The 17,057-nt window shown below is 39.5% G+C and overlaps 1 protein-coding gene and 1 non-coding gene across 5 annotated transcripts in view; one reads left to right on the top strand and one right to left on the bottom strand.

The window, feature by feature from the left end:
* The window catches only part of LOC131258042 (protein STRICTOSIDINE SYNTHASE-LIKE 10-like), a 136,326-nt gene extending 119,963 nt beyond the window's left edge, over positions 1–16,363 (top strand). For all 4 annotated transcript variants that reach the window (XR_009177816.1, XR_009177806.1, XM_058259078.1 and 1 more), the window contains one exon: positions 15,986–16,363. Coding sequence is in view for 2 of the 4 variants with exons in the window: in XM_058259078.1 (XP_058115061.1) it covers positions 15,986–16,060 (75 nt within the window). In the remaining 2 variants the exon portion in view is untranslated. The remainder of the gene's footprint in view (positions 1–15,985) is intronic.
* On the bottom strand, positions 4,143–4,249 carry LOC131217911 (small nucleolar RNA R71). The gene has a single exon (XR_009157496.1). It is a non-coding gene; the product is annotated as a small nucleolar RNA R71 (small nucleolar RNA).
* Positions 16,364–17,057: the final 694 nt, after the last annotated feature.

Below are 17,057 nucleotides of genomic sequence, written 5' to 3'. Positions count from 1 at the left end.
TCCACTTGTAAAAAATATACGGCTTTGATTAGAATAAACAAAGGGCTAAGTGTTTTTTTTTTTAAAAAATAAAAATTCTGTAATTTCTGGATTTATGATTGGTTTTCTTTCTTGACTATCCATTTCAGTTGTGATTTTGTTTTGTGGGATCATGGGTGAATCAGAGGATAATTTGAACAATCAGCCCTAGTTTGCACCTGAAAATTCTCTTATTAGCTTTGCTTGTTGTGTAAGATGTGATTGAGCACACAAGTTTTTTGTTTTCTTGTGATATTTAGTTTTACACTTGGGTTATGATACGCACTTACAGCTGTAAACGTTCATTTTTACATTGACCAGATGTTATGTACTTATGAGTGCTGGTCTAACATCAGCTGCACTTTTTTATTTACTTCAAAAAAAAATGTTAAAATTATAAATATAATTTTAAATATATATATTTTCAATATATGCACTATATAGTGAAGGACAAGTTTGGCTTTTGAATGTATTGATTGTGTTTTCATACATGTCTTTTAAGATTTATATTATATGAGCTGATTTTGAATATAGTTGCATCACTTTTGTCAAACGGGGCAGAGTTTAGGACCCTATACAAAGGAACTTATGATGTGCAGTTGTTGAGGATCAAATATTGCATATCAGACCCCAGTTATTGCCTAGATTTACGAACATAGTACTGCTTAATGGTCTATTTTAATCGTGTTTGTTGTGCAAGGTGAATTCACAAGCTTGGACTGAAATAAGTGCTCAAAGCACAGATTTGACCCTCAGAATTCACCAAGGCAAGGGATGGACTCAAAGGGAACAAGATCGACGGATTTACATGCCAGAGATCCGAGAAAATCAAGAAACTGAAGCTCAAGTGGCCTAAAAGATGTCCAGAATGCGAGATCACTGGGTTTCCCACCATCCGATTGGCTTGAAACTGTATATATGGCCTAAGGACCATAAATTAACCGTAAAAGTCAAATTTCAGCCATTGGATCCCTTTGGAAGTGGCCCAATGGTCAGATCAGACCATGAATTTTCAATCCGGGACCCACTTGTGATCTTGACGTGCTTCGAATTTGGACTCAACCCATTATATGAGGTAAGAGATGGAATGGATGGAGAGGATTTCTCATAAACATCACATTGGGACCCACATACGTGAGGTGTGTGCACCGTGTACATGCACTGGAAGTGCACCGGACCACTGCGTTTGGTCAGAGTCGGTTTGACCGACTTTCCTTAAACAGAGAAACGAGTCTCTGTTTTCTCGTTACGCACGGACGTCCGTTGGCAGGATGCATGGCCCACCTTCATCATCTGGAAGGCTGATCCGATCCATCCAATGCACTCAAGAGGAGAAATCGACCGCACCTTAGAAGATCTTGGCCCAAGACCCGTCAGAATCTGCTCTCTTGCTCGCTGAAGGGTCGAATCATCACCAAACAATAGATCAGGTGGACCGCATCAAGAGACAGCCGAAACCATCCATTTCTAGTTGGTTTTTCATCCTACATCTAATGGACGGCTTGGATTTTCCCGTAAAAATCAACAGTGGGCCCCACCAACAGCACAGTGCAAGACGTGCAGGCCCTGTTTATGCATGTGACCTGCGGTCGATCCAGGTGGGCCACCATCGTTGACATATGGCTGATCCAGGCCATCCATATTATAGCTCATCTAAAAACGTCACGTTGTCTTTTTAAAGGAAAAGAAGGAAGATGAACCAGCAACTTTGGTCCAGATGTGTACGCGGCTATGCTTCGGAAAGGAAGTTTCCGCACCGACTTGGTTGTCTCCTGCGTAGGTTCTTCACCGCCTACTGCTGCAGAAAGTCTCTTCCTTACGCACTCCCAACTGACCGACTCTCGGCTGCTTATAAGAAGGAGAGAGAAAGAAGTGAGGAAGGAGGGCATTCCACGGCCGAGAAGTTGGCTTGCACGTATAAGAGAGAGACAGTAGAGTTAGATTTTATTTTTTATTTTTATGTTTTTCCTTGGTTTTAGCATGACCATGCTAGGCTAAACCTCTTAGCTAGGGCTAAGAGGTGAAGCTTGTAGCGTGATGGGAGAATTTATTCGTGTGCCTTTTGTTTAGATTGAATGGATTTTGATTTAATTTTATTATGGGAATATTTTTAGTTTTTAATGGTCTGTTGTGACTGAAATTACAATGGGTCTACGATGGCTTTAATTATTTCTTTTTCATTATTTTGATTATGATGTCAGGAAGCCCTATTGTTCGCCATCATCTCCTAGGCATGGTTGGATGTCGGTACCCTTTCTAACCTTCATATCATGTTGTTTGGTTGGTAATTAGTTTAATTTTGTTGTTGACTTTGTCTCCTGGGCATGGTTTGGTGATGGAATCCATTCTAATTCATATACCTTCCATCTCTTAAAAACTATATCAACGGAAGTTCTGTCTAATTTTCATGATTACACCCTTCAACTGGATGAAGATGGGCTTTAAGTCCAATTGAGTTTCTGATGCAGGCATAAGATCTCCCTGATCTCTATAAGTAGATCCTCTGAATCCCTAGTTTCTTTCCTCTGAATTTCTTAAGTTTTAGATCAGTATTTCACTATTATTCCTCAAAATCATTCGATTTAGATTTCATCTTAATCTAGTTCTAGTTCTAGTGAGTTTCAGATTACGTACAGGTTTCAGTCTCTTGGGATTCGACCTCGGTCTCACTGAGTTTATTACTACATTACAACCCTATACTTGGGGAGTGAACAAGTTTTTGGCGCCGTTGCCAGGGATTGACGGTTTCGATTCTTTGAAATTAATTAGTTTTAGAATTAGTTTGAGATTTGGATTTTACTAACTTTAGTTTTAGATTTTTATTTCTATTTGATTTCTAGAACTATTTTGTTTCCTGTTTTGTAGGATCCTGACATAAACTTCTAAATTGGTAATCCTTTTCTAATTCCTCTACTTTTTCTATTTTTAGAATTAGGGCTTGAGTTTTAGAAATTTTCTATTTCTAGTAGTTTTCTATTTTTAGGAAATAGTTTATTTTTAGAAACTTTCCTTTTTTTGTTTTTAGAAACTAGGTTAGTTATTTCCCTTTTTAGAAATTCTTTCTAATTTTAGAAACTAACTTTCTATTTTTTATTTTTAGTAACTTTTTAATTCTAACTCTTTTAGAATCTAACTTTGTTTCCTAATTTTATTTTTAGAAATTTTCTACTTGTAGACTTTTTTTTTTTAGAAACTAACTTTCCTATTTTGTAGGCTTTTAAGATAGAAATTTCTAATTCGGTAAGTTCTTTCTCTACTTTCAATTTTTCAGATCTGTTTTAGTAACTTACTTTCTAGTTTAGGACTTTCCTAATTTATTTTAGAAATTTCCACTTTCCTTTAGGAATTTCTTCTTTTAGAAACTAGTTTACTTCTATCTTTCTTTTTAAGGATTTTCTAATTCTAGACCTTCTCTTTAGAAACTGACTTGTTTTGTTTTCTTTTACAGGTTTTTAACTTAGGGACTCCAATTTGGTAACTTCTTTCCAACCCTCTCTTTCTTTTTAGATTTTCTTTTCCTTTCTTAGGATTAGGTTTCGAATTTGATTGAAGGCTGCGAGTGTTTCATGCCCAAGTGGGCCCGTGACAACACTCGACAACTCCTGACTGAAGGAGGATTGGTTGAGGGGTTAACTATCCATCGCAAGACTAGACACCACTCGAAATCCCCTGAGTTAATTGAAATGATGGCTAAAAACCAACCTCTTCTACCCCAACCTAGGGTAGAAGACATTCAGGATGAGAATGAGGTGCATCAAGCACCCCCGCCTCGTAGTTTATGAGATTATTTACAACCAGCGGGGGTGAGTACACCCTCATGCATGATTTTTCCTGAAAATATAGGACATATGGACATCGAGCCAGGGGTTATCCAACTCCTTTCTAAGTTCCATAGGCTTGAATCTGAAGAACCATATCTACATTTGAAAGAGTTTGATGAGATCATAGCCACTTTATATTTTCAAAATGTGTCTAAGGACACAGTCAGCCTGAAGCTCTTTCCTTTTTCCTTGAAGGAGAAGGCTAAGACGTGGTTACATTCACTGTGTCCTAGATCCATTAGCACATGGAATGATATGCAAAGGGAATTTATAAAGAAATTTTTTCCACATCATAAAACGATTACCATTAGAAAAGCAATCATGAACTTCACCCAAAAGGAGGATGAAACATTTTACCAATGTTGGGAAAGGTTCAAGGATTTGGTCAGTTCATGCCCACAACACGGCTTTGAAACATGGCGCATTACAAATTTTTTCTATGATGGACTGACATCTTCTATGCGCCAAATGGTCGAGACAATGTGTAATGGAGAATTCATTAATAAAAATGTCGACGAGGTATGGGATTACCTTGATAGTCTTGCTGAAAAAACACAATCATGGGATTATTACCCAAAATTGAACACCACGTCTAGGCCGACTCAATCTAAGGAGAAAGGTGGATTGTATCTCTTGAAAGAAGAGGATGATCTCAAGTATAAAGTGACTACGCTCATAAGAAAAGTTGAGGCCATGAAAGGAAAGAAGGATAAGGTTAATGAAAGTGTTTGCGGCATCTGTGATTGCAACATTCATACAACTGAAAACTGTCCTACGATACCCGCCTTTCGAGAAGTGTTGAATGAACAAACCAATGCCATAAATACCTATCAAAGACCTTTCAATGGACCGACCTCTATTACGTACAATCCTGGTTGGAAAAATCATCCAAACTTTAGTTGGAGAAATGGACAAACTGCTACCCCTCAAAGTTTCTTCAATCAAAATCCAAATCAAGGGAAACCTCAAAAAGAACCGGTTCAAAATTCTATGCAACAGCTAACCCAGGCAATGCGAGATTTTATGCAAAAGATGGATTCACGTATAACGGTTATAGAAAAGGGGATGCTTCCTGCACAACCCCCAACTATTGATTCATTGAAAAGTTAAATAACTTGTTCACTCCCCAAGTATAGGGTTGTGATGTAGTAATAAACTCGGTGAGACCGAGGTCGAATCCCAAGGGACTGAAACCTGTACGTTTATCTGAAACTAATTAAAATTAGAACTAGACTAAGATGAAATCTAAATCAGGTGAATATGAGTGAATAATGGTGAAATAGGAAACTAAAATTTGTAGAAATCAAAGGCGAGAAACTAGGGATTCAGAGGATCCACTTGTAGAGATCAGGGAGATTTATGCTTGATTCATGAACTCAACTAGACTTCGAGTCCTATCTTCATTGAGTTGGAAGATATACCACTAAAACACAATCTGAACTTCTCTTGATCTAGTTTTCAAAGAGATGAAAGGTATGAGAATTAGAGTCGATTCTATCACAAAACCATGCCCATGAGACAAAGTAAACAACAGAACTAAACCAATACACAACCAATCAAAAGATGTATGGATGTTAAGAAGGATTCCGTCATCCAACCATGTCCAAGGGGCAATGGTGAACAACAGGGCTTCCTAATTTCACAACAAAAAAATAAGGGAAAGAAAATACTCAAAGCCATCACAAATCCATTGTAATTTAAGTCACAACAAACCATTAAAAACTGAAAGCATTCCTATTAATCAACTAGAATCAAACGTCAGTTCATAAACATGAATCCAAGACGTAAAATCGCCCCATCATGCTACAAGCTTCACCTTCTTAGCCCTAGTTAAGGGGTTTAGCCCAACATAATTAGGTTGGATCTCATAAACATCATAAAACAGTAAAAGAAGAAAACAAATCTGAACTTTCTCTCTTTCTCTCTCTTGTGCATCCACGTCCCAAACCTAGATGCGATTCAAAAGATCCCACTGTCTCTGTCTTCTTTTTCTTTTATAGCCGTGAAAGACGGTGGAGAAACGCTAGCTGGAGTCGCTTTGCTGAGGTCGGTGACATTGCGTAAGGAGTTACGCACTCCTTTCGCAGGAACGTGCGCAGCTACACGTGAGAGTCCGGAATTTTTGCCCTTTTCTGGTATTTGTGACTTCCACAAACGACGTAAATAAAGACGTCCCTATGGACGATTTTGGCCCCTCTACACGATAGATGGTCTGGATCAAGTACCTGATGTACGATAGTGGCCCACCTGGATCAACCGCAGCTCTGTTGCGAAACAGAGCTTGCGCAGTCTTGCGCTGTGAAAGTCGGTGGGCCCATTATCGGTGTCTTCATGGAAATCCACTCGGTCCATTTGATTCACGTCGAAAAACCAGTCGGACGTGGTCCGTTTTGGATCGGATTCGATGTGACCCACAGAGTTTTTCATACTACCGTCCGTCCCCCGTTTGGATGGTTGAAATCCAATACAAGCTGTCTCTTAAAATTCCGTCAGCTAGGATTTGGTTAGACAACCCGTGGAATTCCAGTAGACGGTCCAGATCATCCGAATGGATGATAGGTGGGGCCCACAATCAACGTCCGGCAGTCCAGCGGTGAAGACGTTGTCTCCTTGCATGAGATGGATCGGGTCAAGGCAGTCAAAGCTGCCTTGATGTTTTGGTGCGGCGCAGGAGTGCACCGTACCATGCACTTGCAAAAAACAGGTGGGGTCCACTATGATGAATATGTAAGATCCGATCCATCCATTTGTTTTGTCAGCTCATTTAATGAGTTGAGCCCAAGATTGAGGCATATCCAGATATCAAGTGGGCCCTAAATCAGAGTTTTATGGGCTGATCTGTCCGTTGGGCCACTTCCACAAGGATCCAATGACTGAAATTCGACATGTACGGTTAATTTGGGTTCCTCAGGCCAGATATAAAGTTTCGAGCTAAACGGATGGTGGGAACCCTGTGATCTTGCATTCTGGACCAATTTCGGGCCACTTGAGCTTCAGTTTCTCGATTTTCTCGGATCTCTGGCATGTAAATCCGTTGATTTTGCTCCCCTGGGGTCCATCCCTTGCCTTGGTGATTCTGGAGTGTCAAATCCATGCATTTAGCACCCTTTTTCAGTCCAAGCTCGTAAATACACCTTGCATCACAAACACGATTAAATTGAGCTGCTAAACCTACCATGTTCGTAAATCTATATAAATAAATGGGGTCTAATATACAATATTTGACCCTCAACACAACCCCCAACCAGCATTTTGCTAGTCTCAAGCAAAGTATGCGAAAAATAAGTTGAGAATTACAGGACAATTTATATGAACTCGAGTGATTTTTGAAAAACAAATCAAATACTAGACTTTTAAGATTCATGAATGTTGGGCATTACTCTCTCCTGACCTCACGCGCTTGGTAAACTTCATAATCAAGTTCAAAATATTAATCCATCAATTAGAAAGAAATTTCTAAACATTGAGTCTCATGGGTGTATTGTGCAATCTCGGCTTATCATCCTTAAAATTCACTTCTTTATTTCAGGATATCATTGGTAACCAACAAGATAATTCATGATAACCAAAACTTAAACCAAAACTTACCTCACAGATCATCTTTTCATTTTTTATTTTTTTTAGCTTTTGATTTTTCTAGTAAAAGAAATGTCAAGAAGGGGAATCAAATCCTCACCTATAGAGAGCAAACCTACGGTGAAGACTGTACACCCAACTTTTTTCACATATCATTCATAGAGGATTAAATCTACACCTATAGGGAGCAAACCTATGGTGTAGACCATTTGCCCAATCCTTTCAATTTCTCAGGTTGGTTCCTTTCAAGCATAGTGATCACCAAGTTAATCCTTTAATATCGAACTGAACCCTTAATGTGCAAGCGAGATGTGTTTTGTGAAATCATGACTCAATCAATATTTAAAACCTCTAACCATGGATTAATAGTTCGAACTTAACTGTGAAATCTAACAAATAGCTGAATCCAAGAGTCATAAATTTCCAACATCACTTATCTTGTACTTCTAAATCCAAGATGGCCGTCAACATCACTTCGAATTCATACGAAATTTCAGAAAAATTTAAAAATTTTCACAATTTCTGCTCAAGACCAAGAAAACACTGATTAGGTAGCCTAATCTCCCACCCCCAACTAAAAATCTACATTGTCCTCAATGTAAAAGGTATGCTTGCAATGTACATGAGACAATGAAAGTAAATGAGAAGTGATGGGAAGATTGTACCTGGACGAGGGATTCAAGAAGCTTTTATATAAAGATCTCAGCATGAAAGCAAGTCAGCACAAGAGAGAAACCAACAAAACAACTATCCTAAAACAATGTAAAAAGTAAATTGACCTAGAACAACATAAAGCAAACTACCCTAGTCCTATGAAAACAGGAAACCTACCTATACCTCCATTAGACTAGGAGATCAATCCTGGTAAACAGGATCAGTCAGAGGCATGGACATGTCCTCTGCGTCAAATTTCTCGACAAATGGCTTTAGTCGATGATCATTTACTTTAAACTCCTTGCATTGTCGGGATCTCTTATCTCGACGGCCCCATGAGGATACGCAGTGATAATGGTAAAAGGGCCGGTCCAACTAGATCGAAGCTTACCTGGAAAGAGATCTAATCGAGAATTATACAAAAGGACTTTCTGATCAGGCGTGAATGATTTCCGTAGAATACATTGGTCATGAAACGCCTTCATTCTGTCCTTATAAATTCTCGAGTTCTCGTATGCATCGTTCCGGATTTCTTCGAGTATTTTCAACTGAAATTTGCATAGCGAGCCAGCGTTGTCCAGATTGAAATTCAATTTTTTGATTGCCCAGTAGGCTCTATGTTCAAACTCCACAAGCAAGTGGCAAGCCTTCCCATAGACAAGTCTAAAGGGAGACATTCTAATAGGGGTTTTAAACGCAGTACGGTAAGCCCATAAGGCGTCAGTCAAACGGATTGACCAATCCTTATGGTCAGAGTTAACTGTTTTCTCCAAAATTTGTTTGATCTCCTTATTGGAAATCTCAACTTGCCCACTTGTCTGTGGGTGATATGGGGTGCTCACCTTATGAGAGATATCGTATTTCTTCATTAAACTCTCGAATGGCCTATTACAAAAGTGTGAGCCCCCATCACTAATGATAGCTCGAGGCGTTCCGAATCGGGAAAGGATGTGCTCTTTTAGGAATTTAATGATCATGCGATGGTCATTCTTCCGACACGGAATCGCTTCAACCCATTTAGTGACATAGTCTACAGCGAGCAAAATATATAGATTTTCAAAAGATTGGGGGAATGGTCTCATGAAATCAATGCCCCAGCAATCAAATGCCTCGATGATAAGAATGGGATTCAAGGGCATCATATTTCGACGGGACAACGCTCCCAATTTCTGACAACGCTCACAAGCTTTGCAAAACTCATGAGTGTCCCTGAACATAGTGGGCTAGTAAAAGCCACACTGCAAAATCTTGGCTATGGTCTTTTTGGCAGAAAAGTGACCACCACAGGCCTGTGAATGACAGAAAGAGATGACATTCTGATGCTCAACTTCTAGCACACATCTCCTTAAAATTTGGTCTGGGTAATATTTAAATAAATATGGATCATCCCAGAAAAAGTTGCGCACCTCGGTGAAAAATTTCTTCTTATCTTGCACAGTCCAATGTGTCGGTATGGAACCTGTGGCAAAATAATTAGCAATATCAGCGAACCAAGGTGAATGGGAGACTTTGAACAATTGTTCATCAGGGAACATGTCATTGATATGTGTCGTTTCAAGGGAATCAGAGGGATTAAGGCGAGAAAGATGGTCAGCCACTACGTTCTCTACTCCCTTTTTATCTTTTATTTCTAGGTCAAATTCCTGGAGTAGGAGGATCCATCGTATCAGGCGGGGCTTAGCATCATTCTTAGACAGAAGATACTTGAGCGCCGCGTGATCAGTGTAAATAATGATCTTGGATCCGATCAAGTAGGACCGAAATTTGTCCAAAGCGAACACTACGGCCAAGAGTTCCTTTTCCGTAGTCGAGTAGTTCACTTGGGCAGGATTTAGAGTCTTACTCGCATAATGAATAACATAGGGTTTCTTATCTTTTCTCTGGCCTAGAACTGCCCCAAGCTCCCCACACGTCCAAAGACTTAGATATGGAATTTGACATAGAAATAAAAGATAAAAAGGGAGTAGAGAACGTAGTGGCTGACCATCTTTCTCGCCTTAATCCCTCTGATTCCCTTGAAACGACACATATCAATGACATATTCCCTGATTAACAATTGTTCAGAGTCTCCCATTCACCTTGGTTCGCTGATATTGTTAATTATCTTGCCACAGGTTCCATACCGACACATTGGACTGCACAAGATAAGAAGAAATTTTTCACTAAGGTGCGCAACTTTTTCTGGGATGATCCATATTTATTTAAATATTGCCCAGACCAAATCTTAAGGAGATGTGTGCCAGACGTTGAGCATCAGAGTGTCATCTCTTTCTGTCATTCACAAGCCTGTGGTGGTCACTTTTTTGTCAAAAAGACCATAGCCAAGATTTTGCAGTGTGGCTTTTACTGGCCCACTATGTTCAGGGACACTCATGAGTTTTGCAAAGCTTGTGAGCATTGTCAGAAATTGGGAGCGTTGTCCCGTCGAAATATGATGCCCTTGAATCCTATTCTTATCATCGAGGCATTTGATTGCTGGGGCATTGATTTCATAGGACCATTCCCCCAATCTTATAGAAATCTATATATTTTGTTCGCTGTAGACTATGTCACTAAATGGGTTGAAGCGATTCCGTGTCGGAATAATGACCATCGCACGGTCATTAAATTTCTAAAAGAGAACATCCTTTCCTGATTCGGAACGCCTCGAGCTATCATTAGTGATGGGGGCTCACACTTTTGTAATAGGCCATTCGAGAGTTTAATGAAGAAATACGGTATCTCTCATAAGGTGAGCACCCCATATCACCCACAGACAAGTGGACAAGTTGAGATTTATAATAGGGAGATCAAACACATTTTGGAGAAAACGGTTAACCCTGACCGTAAGGATTGGTCAATCCGATTGACCGATGCCTTATGGGCTTACCATACTACGTTTAAAACCCCTATTGGAATATCTCCTTTTAGACTTATCTATGGGAAGGCTTGCTACTTGCCTGTGGAGTTGGAACATAAAGCCTACTGGGCAATCAAAAAATTGAATTTCAATCTGGACAACGCTGTCTCGCTATGCAAACTTCAGTTGAATGAACTCGAAGAAATCTGGAATGACGTATACGAGAACTCGAGAATTTACAAGGACAAAATGAAGGCGTTTCATGACCAACGTTTTCTACGGAAATCATTCACACCTGGTCAGAAAGTCCTTTTGTATAATTCTCGATTACATCTCTTTCCAGGTAAGTTTCGATCTCGTTGGACTGGCCCTTACATTGTGGTCACTGAGTATCCTCATGGGGCCGTTGAGATAAGAGATCCAGACAATGGCAAGGAGTTTAAAGTAAATGGACATCGCTTAAAGCCATTTGTCGAGAAATTTGATTCAGAAGACATGTCCATACCTCTGACTGATCCTGTTTACCAGGATTGATCTCCTAGTCTGATGGAGGTATAGGTAAGTTTCCTGTTTTCATAGGACTAGGGTAGTTTGCTTTATGCTGTTCTAGGTTAATTCGCTTTCTACGTTGTTTTAGGATAGTTTTCTTTTGTTGATTTCTCTCTTGTGCTGACTTGCTTTCATGATGTGATCCTTGTGTAAAAACTTCTTTAATCCCTCGTCCAGGTACAATCTTCCCATCACTTCTCATTTACTTTCATTGTCTCATGTACATTGCAAGCATATCTTTTACATTGAGGACAATGTAGATTTTTAGTTGGGGGTGGGAGATTAGGCTACCTAATCAGTGTTTTCTTGGTCTTGAGCAGAAATTGTGAAAAATTTTAATTTTTTTTGGAATTTCGTATGAATTCGAAGTGATTTTGACGGCCATCTTGGATTTAGAATCACAAGATAAGTGATGTTGGAAATTTATGACTCTTGGATTCAGCTATTTGTTAGATTTCACAGTTAAGTTCGAACTATTAATCCATGGTTAGAGGTTTTAAATATTGATTGAGTCATGATTTCACAAAACACATCTCGCTTGCACATTAAGGGTTCAGTTCGATATTGAAGGATTAACTTGGTAATCACTAAACATGAAAGGAACCAACCTGAGAAAATTGAATGGATTAGGTGAACAGTCTTTACCATAGGTTTGCTCCCTATAAGTGAGGATTCAATTCCCCATGGATGATAATTGAAAAAGAGTTGGGTGTACAGTCTTTACCATAGGTTTGCTCCCTATAGGTGAGGATTTGATTCCCCTTCTTGGCGTTACTTTTAATGAAAAAATTAAAAATTTAAAGAATGAAAAGATGATGTGTGAGGCAAGTTTTGGTTATCATGAATTCTCTTATTAGTTACCAATGATATCCTTAAATAGAGAAGTGAATTTTAATATTGATAAGTCGAGATTAGACTATACATCCATGAAATTCAATGTTTAGAATTGTTCTAATTGATGGACTAATACTTTGAACTTAATTCTGAAGTTTACCGTGTGCTTGAGTCTAGGAGAGAATTATGCCCAACATTCATGAATCTTATATTTTTCGTATCTGAATCGTTTTTCCCAACATTCATGAATCTTAGATTTTTCGTATCTGAATCGTTTTCCCCAACATTCATGAATCTTAGATTTTTCGTATCTGAATCGTTTTTCAAAATATCACTCGGTTTCACAAGAATTGTCTCGTAATTCTCAACTTATTTTTCGCATACTTTGCTTGGGACTAGCAAAATGCTGGTTGGGGGTTGTGTTGAGGATCAAATATTACATATCAGACCCCAATTATTGCCTGGATTTACGGACATGGTACTGCTTAACGGTCTATTTTAATCGTGTTTGTTGTGCAAGGTGAATTCACAAGCTTGGACTGAAATAAGTGCTCAAAGCTCAGATTTGACGCTCAAAATTCACCAAGGCAAGGGATAGACTCAAAGGGAACAAGATCGACGGATTTACATGCCAGAGATCAAAGAAAATCAAGAAACTGAAGCTCAAGTGGCCTAAAAGATGTCCAGAATGCGAGATCACTGGGTTTCCCGCCATCCGATTGGCTTGAAACTGTATATATGGCCTAAGGACCATAAATTAACCGTAAAAGTCAAATTTCAGCCATTAGATCCCTTTGGAAGTGGCCCAATGGTCAGATCAGACCATGAATTATCAATCCGGGACCCACTTGTGATCTTGACGTGCTTCGAATTTGGACTCAACCCATTATATGAGGTAAGAGATGGAATGGACGGAGAGGATTTCTCATAAACATCACATTGGGACCCACATACGTGAGGTTTGTGCACCGTGTACATGCACTAGAAGTGCACCGGACCACTGCGTTTGGTCAGAGTCGGCTTGACTGACTCTCCTTAAACAGAGAAACGAGTCTCTGTTTTCTCGTTGCGCACGGACGTCCGTTGGGAGGATGTATGGCCCACCTTCATCATCTGGAAGGCTGATCCGATCCATCCGATGCACTCAGGAGGAGAAATCGACCACACCTTAGAAGATCTTGGCCCAAGACCCGTCAGAATCTGCTCTCTTGCTCGCTGAAGGGTCGAATCATCACCAAACAATAGATCAGGTGGACCGCATCAAGAGACAGCCGAAACCATCCATTCCAGTTGGTGTTTCGTCCTGCATCTAATGGACGGCTTGGATTTTCCCGCAAAAATCAACAGTGGGCCCCACCAACAGTACAGCGCAAGACGTGCAGGCCCTGTTTAAGCATGTGATCTGCGGTCGATCCAGGTGGGCCACCATCGTTGATCATATGGCTGATCCAGGCCATCCATATTATAGCTCATCTGAAAGCGTCCCACGGGACGTTGTCTTTTTAAAGGAAAAGAAGGAAGATGAACCAGCAACTTTGGTCCAGATGTGTATGCGGCTATGCTTCGGAAAGGAAGTTTCCGCACCGACTTGCCTGTCTCCTGCGTAGGTTCTTCACCGCCTACTGCTGCGGAAAGTCTCTTCCTTACGCACTCCCAGCTGACCGACTCTCGGCTGCTTATAAGAAGGAGAGAGAAAGAAGTGAGGAAGGAGGGCATTCCACGGCCGAGAAGTTGGCTTGCCCGTATAAGAGAGAGACAGTAGAGTTTGATTTTATTTTTTATTTTTATGTTTTTCTTTGGTTTTAGCATGACCATGCTAGGCTAAACCTCTTAGCTAGGGCTAAGAGGTGAAGCTTGTAGCGTGATGGGAGAATTTATGCGTGTGCCTTTTGTTTAGATTGAATGGATTTTGATTTAATTTTATTATGGGAATATTTTTAGTTTTTAATGGTCTGTTGTAACTGAAATTACAATGGGTCTGCGATGGCTCTAAGTATTTCTTTTTCATTATTTTGATTATGATGTCAGGAAGCCCTGTTGTTCGCTATCGTCTCCTAGGCATGGTTGGATGTCGGTACCGTTTCTAACCTTCATATCATGTTGTTTGGTTGGTAATTAGTTTAATTTTGTTGTTGACTTTGTCTCCTGGGCATGGTTTGGTGATGGAATCCATTCTAATTCATATACCTTCCATCTCTTAAAAACTATATCAACGGAAGTTCTGTCTAATTTTCATGATTACACCCTTCAACTGGATGAAGATGGGCTCTAAGTCCAATTGAGTTTCTGATGCAGGCATAAGATCTCCCTGATCTCTACAAGTGGATCCTCTGAATCCCTAGTTTCCTTCCTCTGAATTTCTTAAGTTTTAGATCAGTATTTCACTATTATTCCTCAAAATCATTCGATTTAGATTTCATCTTAATCTAGTTCTAGTTCTAGTGAGTTTTAGATTACGTACAGGTTTCAGTCCCTTGGGATTCGACCTCGGTCTCACCGAGTTTATTACTACATCACAACCCTATACTTGGGAAGTGAATAGTAGTACTGGTTTTTTATGATCTTTTGAGTTCTAAGCATGTATTAATGTCGATCATGTGTTTTAATGCCAATTATAACGTCTCCTGAAGTTTCATTGAAAAATTCGACCAATTTTCTGATGTTTCCTAAAGACAACAATACAATACGTGATACACAAGGTATTTCCCATGCAATGCCTAATTTGTTTCCATATCCCAAGGGTGTGATATATGCATCGATACCGACACTGAAAACACTGCTCATATCTACTATATATAATGGGAGTAATCGGGGGCAAAATTTCCAGCATTTAGTTTCCTGAGAAGCTAAAAACTTGTGTTACTTAAGTATATAAAAAGGGTTTTAGACTGAAACGATGGGCATACAGGTAATTCGGAGAAGCTATTTGGCTGTTAGAAGATGCTTCCTTTCTCTTTACAATGAGAAAAGCTTTGATAATCTGGCAAAGTATGATAGTTGATACAATGGCATTAATAAATTTGTGCAAGTGGCATGTAATGACCTCAAAATAAACCATGCAAATCGTGGGTCCATTTGAATATCTTACACAGAGGATTGCATTGATTTGATTTCTGTTTGGTGGATGTTGAATGAACAGTTGAAATAAAAACAATTCACGGCACAAAATTCAAGAAATAGATGTTTTTGGTGAGCTATTTGAAGTGGATCCAACCTGGTGGTCTCGGACAGTTTGAACTATTACTATTTTAAAACAGCCCCTCCACCGATTCCCACTTTTCTTACACACCACTCCCTCTATTTATTACCCCTGCACTCTCTCTTTACCATTACGTGATATGGGGCTGTAACATCCGACCTGTAAAAATGGCCTTTAAAGGACTGATATGAGGCTGATACATTCTATTTCCTTTAAAGGAAGCTTTGACCATTACAAGGCAGCACGGCCTGCGTGGTATCTGTCATACAGCCGGCTGTTACCATTTCTGAATACCTTGCTCCTCATGCATTGTATGTGCTACATCTACTAGTATGTTTAATGTTACTCCACAATATTTGTTGATCGTGGAGCTTTATGTTTCTAATTCTCATTGATCTTGTTTCTGTTATTCGTTTTTGGAAATTTTCGATTTTGTTTGCAAGCCAACTCCTGCTATTGTTATGTTGTGTAATAATGTGATGCATTTTCTTACAGGAAAGATTTTCAGGGGCATTGACATGTCCAACTTCAGCTTCTAATGCATCCATTGGGAATAAAATGTATGGTTAGTTATCTGTAGCCGAAAACCATAGAGCATCAGAACCATCAATTCCATTCCTGCCCCTCAATACTCAAAACGAGAGAAATCAAAAGAGAAGGCTAAGATGGTAGGTATGGAAATGCAACAGAAGCGAGCGGTCAGGTCTAGTTACAGCAGCTGGTGAATCCTTTTGCAAAGGCATTTAACAGCGATGAGAAGTGGAAAGAGAAGATGAAGGCAGGATGAGAGAAGATGGAATTGAATACAGCTGCCAGTGAGGGGAGTGCTAAGGAAGATACAGTTTCAACAGCTTATGAATCCTTTCAAAAAGGCATCTAACAACCAGGAGAAGTTTGTCTCTTTTCGAGTCTCTCAAGAAGATGAAGGTCAGCTACGTTAGAAAAAACAAGGGAGGGAAATAGGAGCGGGCCAGTTTAGCACCTTTGCCAGAAAACAACCAGCCCTGAGAAAGAATGGATATGCCTTGCATTGCTCACCACACTTGAGCTTCATGCAATTGTTGAGTTTCTGTTATTGCCATGAAGTAAAAAAATGGGGATATGATTGAGATCATCGACATGAATGATGACAAATATTTCAATGGTGATGATGTAAATTTTGCTATGTTTAGCCGTTCATTGTATGGCTGGCAATGTACTGTTAGACGTGCTTGTAAGGGTGCAGCTCATGTAATGAAATGCTTGAGAAATAAGAAAGAAAAATGTTGTTGTTCCATCATTACTAGAGCTTTTAAGTAACATTTGAGACAGAAATGTAAAATATGCATTTGTTCCTCGTCATTAGTGACCGGTCATGATGCAAAGATCGAACTGAGCTGAAGATCCTAACCATTTGATTTAATAGCATGAAAGTTAGGAACTGTAGATCAAGGTTTCAAGTCTATTATAAAGCGCTGTGCAGCTCGTCCAAGTTGACTCAGACCTGATTAGAACAGATCCCTTTTGACACTGCGATTCAGCAATGAAAACAGGGGTGACTTGATCAACTTAACTAGGTTACCTCAAC

The sequence above is a fragment of the Magnolia sinica genome, chromosome 10 (assembly GCF_029962835.1).
Source record: "Magnolia sinica isolate HGM2019 chromosome 10, MsV1, whole genome shotgun sequence".
In the NCBI taxonomy this organism is placed as follows: domain Eukaryota; kingdom Viridiplantae; phylum Streptophyta; class Magnoliopsida; order Magnoliales; family Magnoliaceae; genus Magnolia; species Magnolia sinica.
The sequence above is the reverse complement of the archived record's forward strand: the minus strand, read 5'-3'. Positions and strand labels throughout refer to the sequence as shown.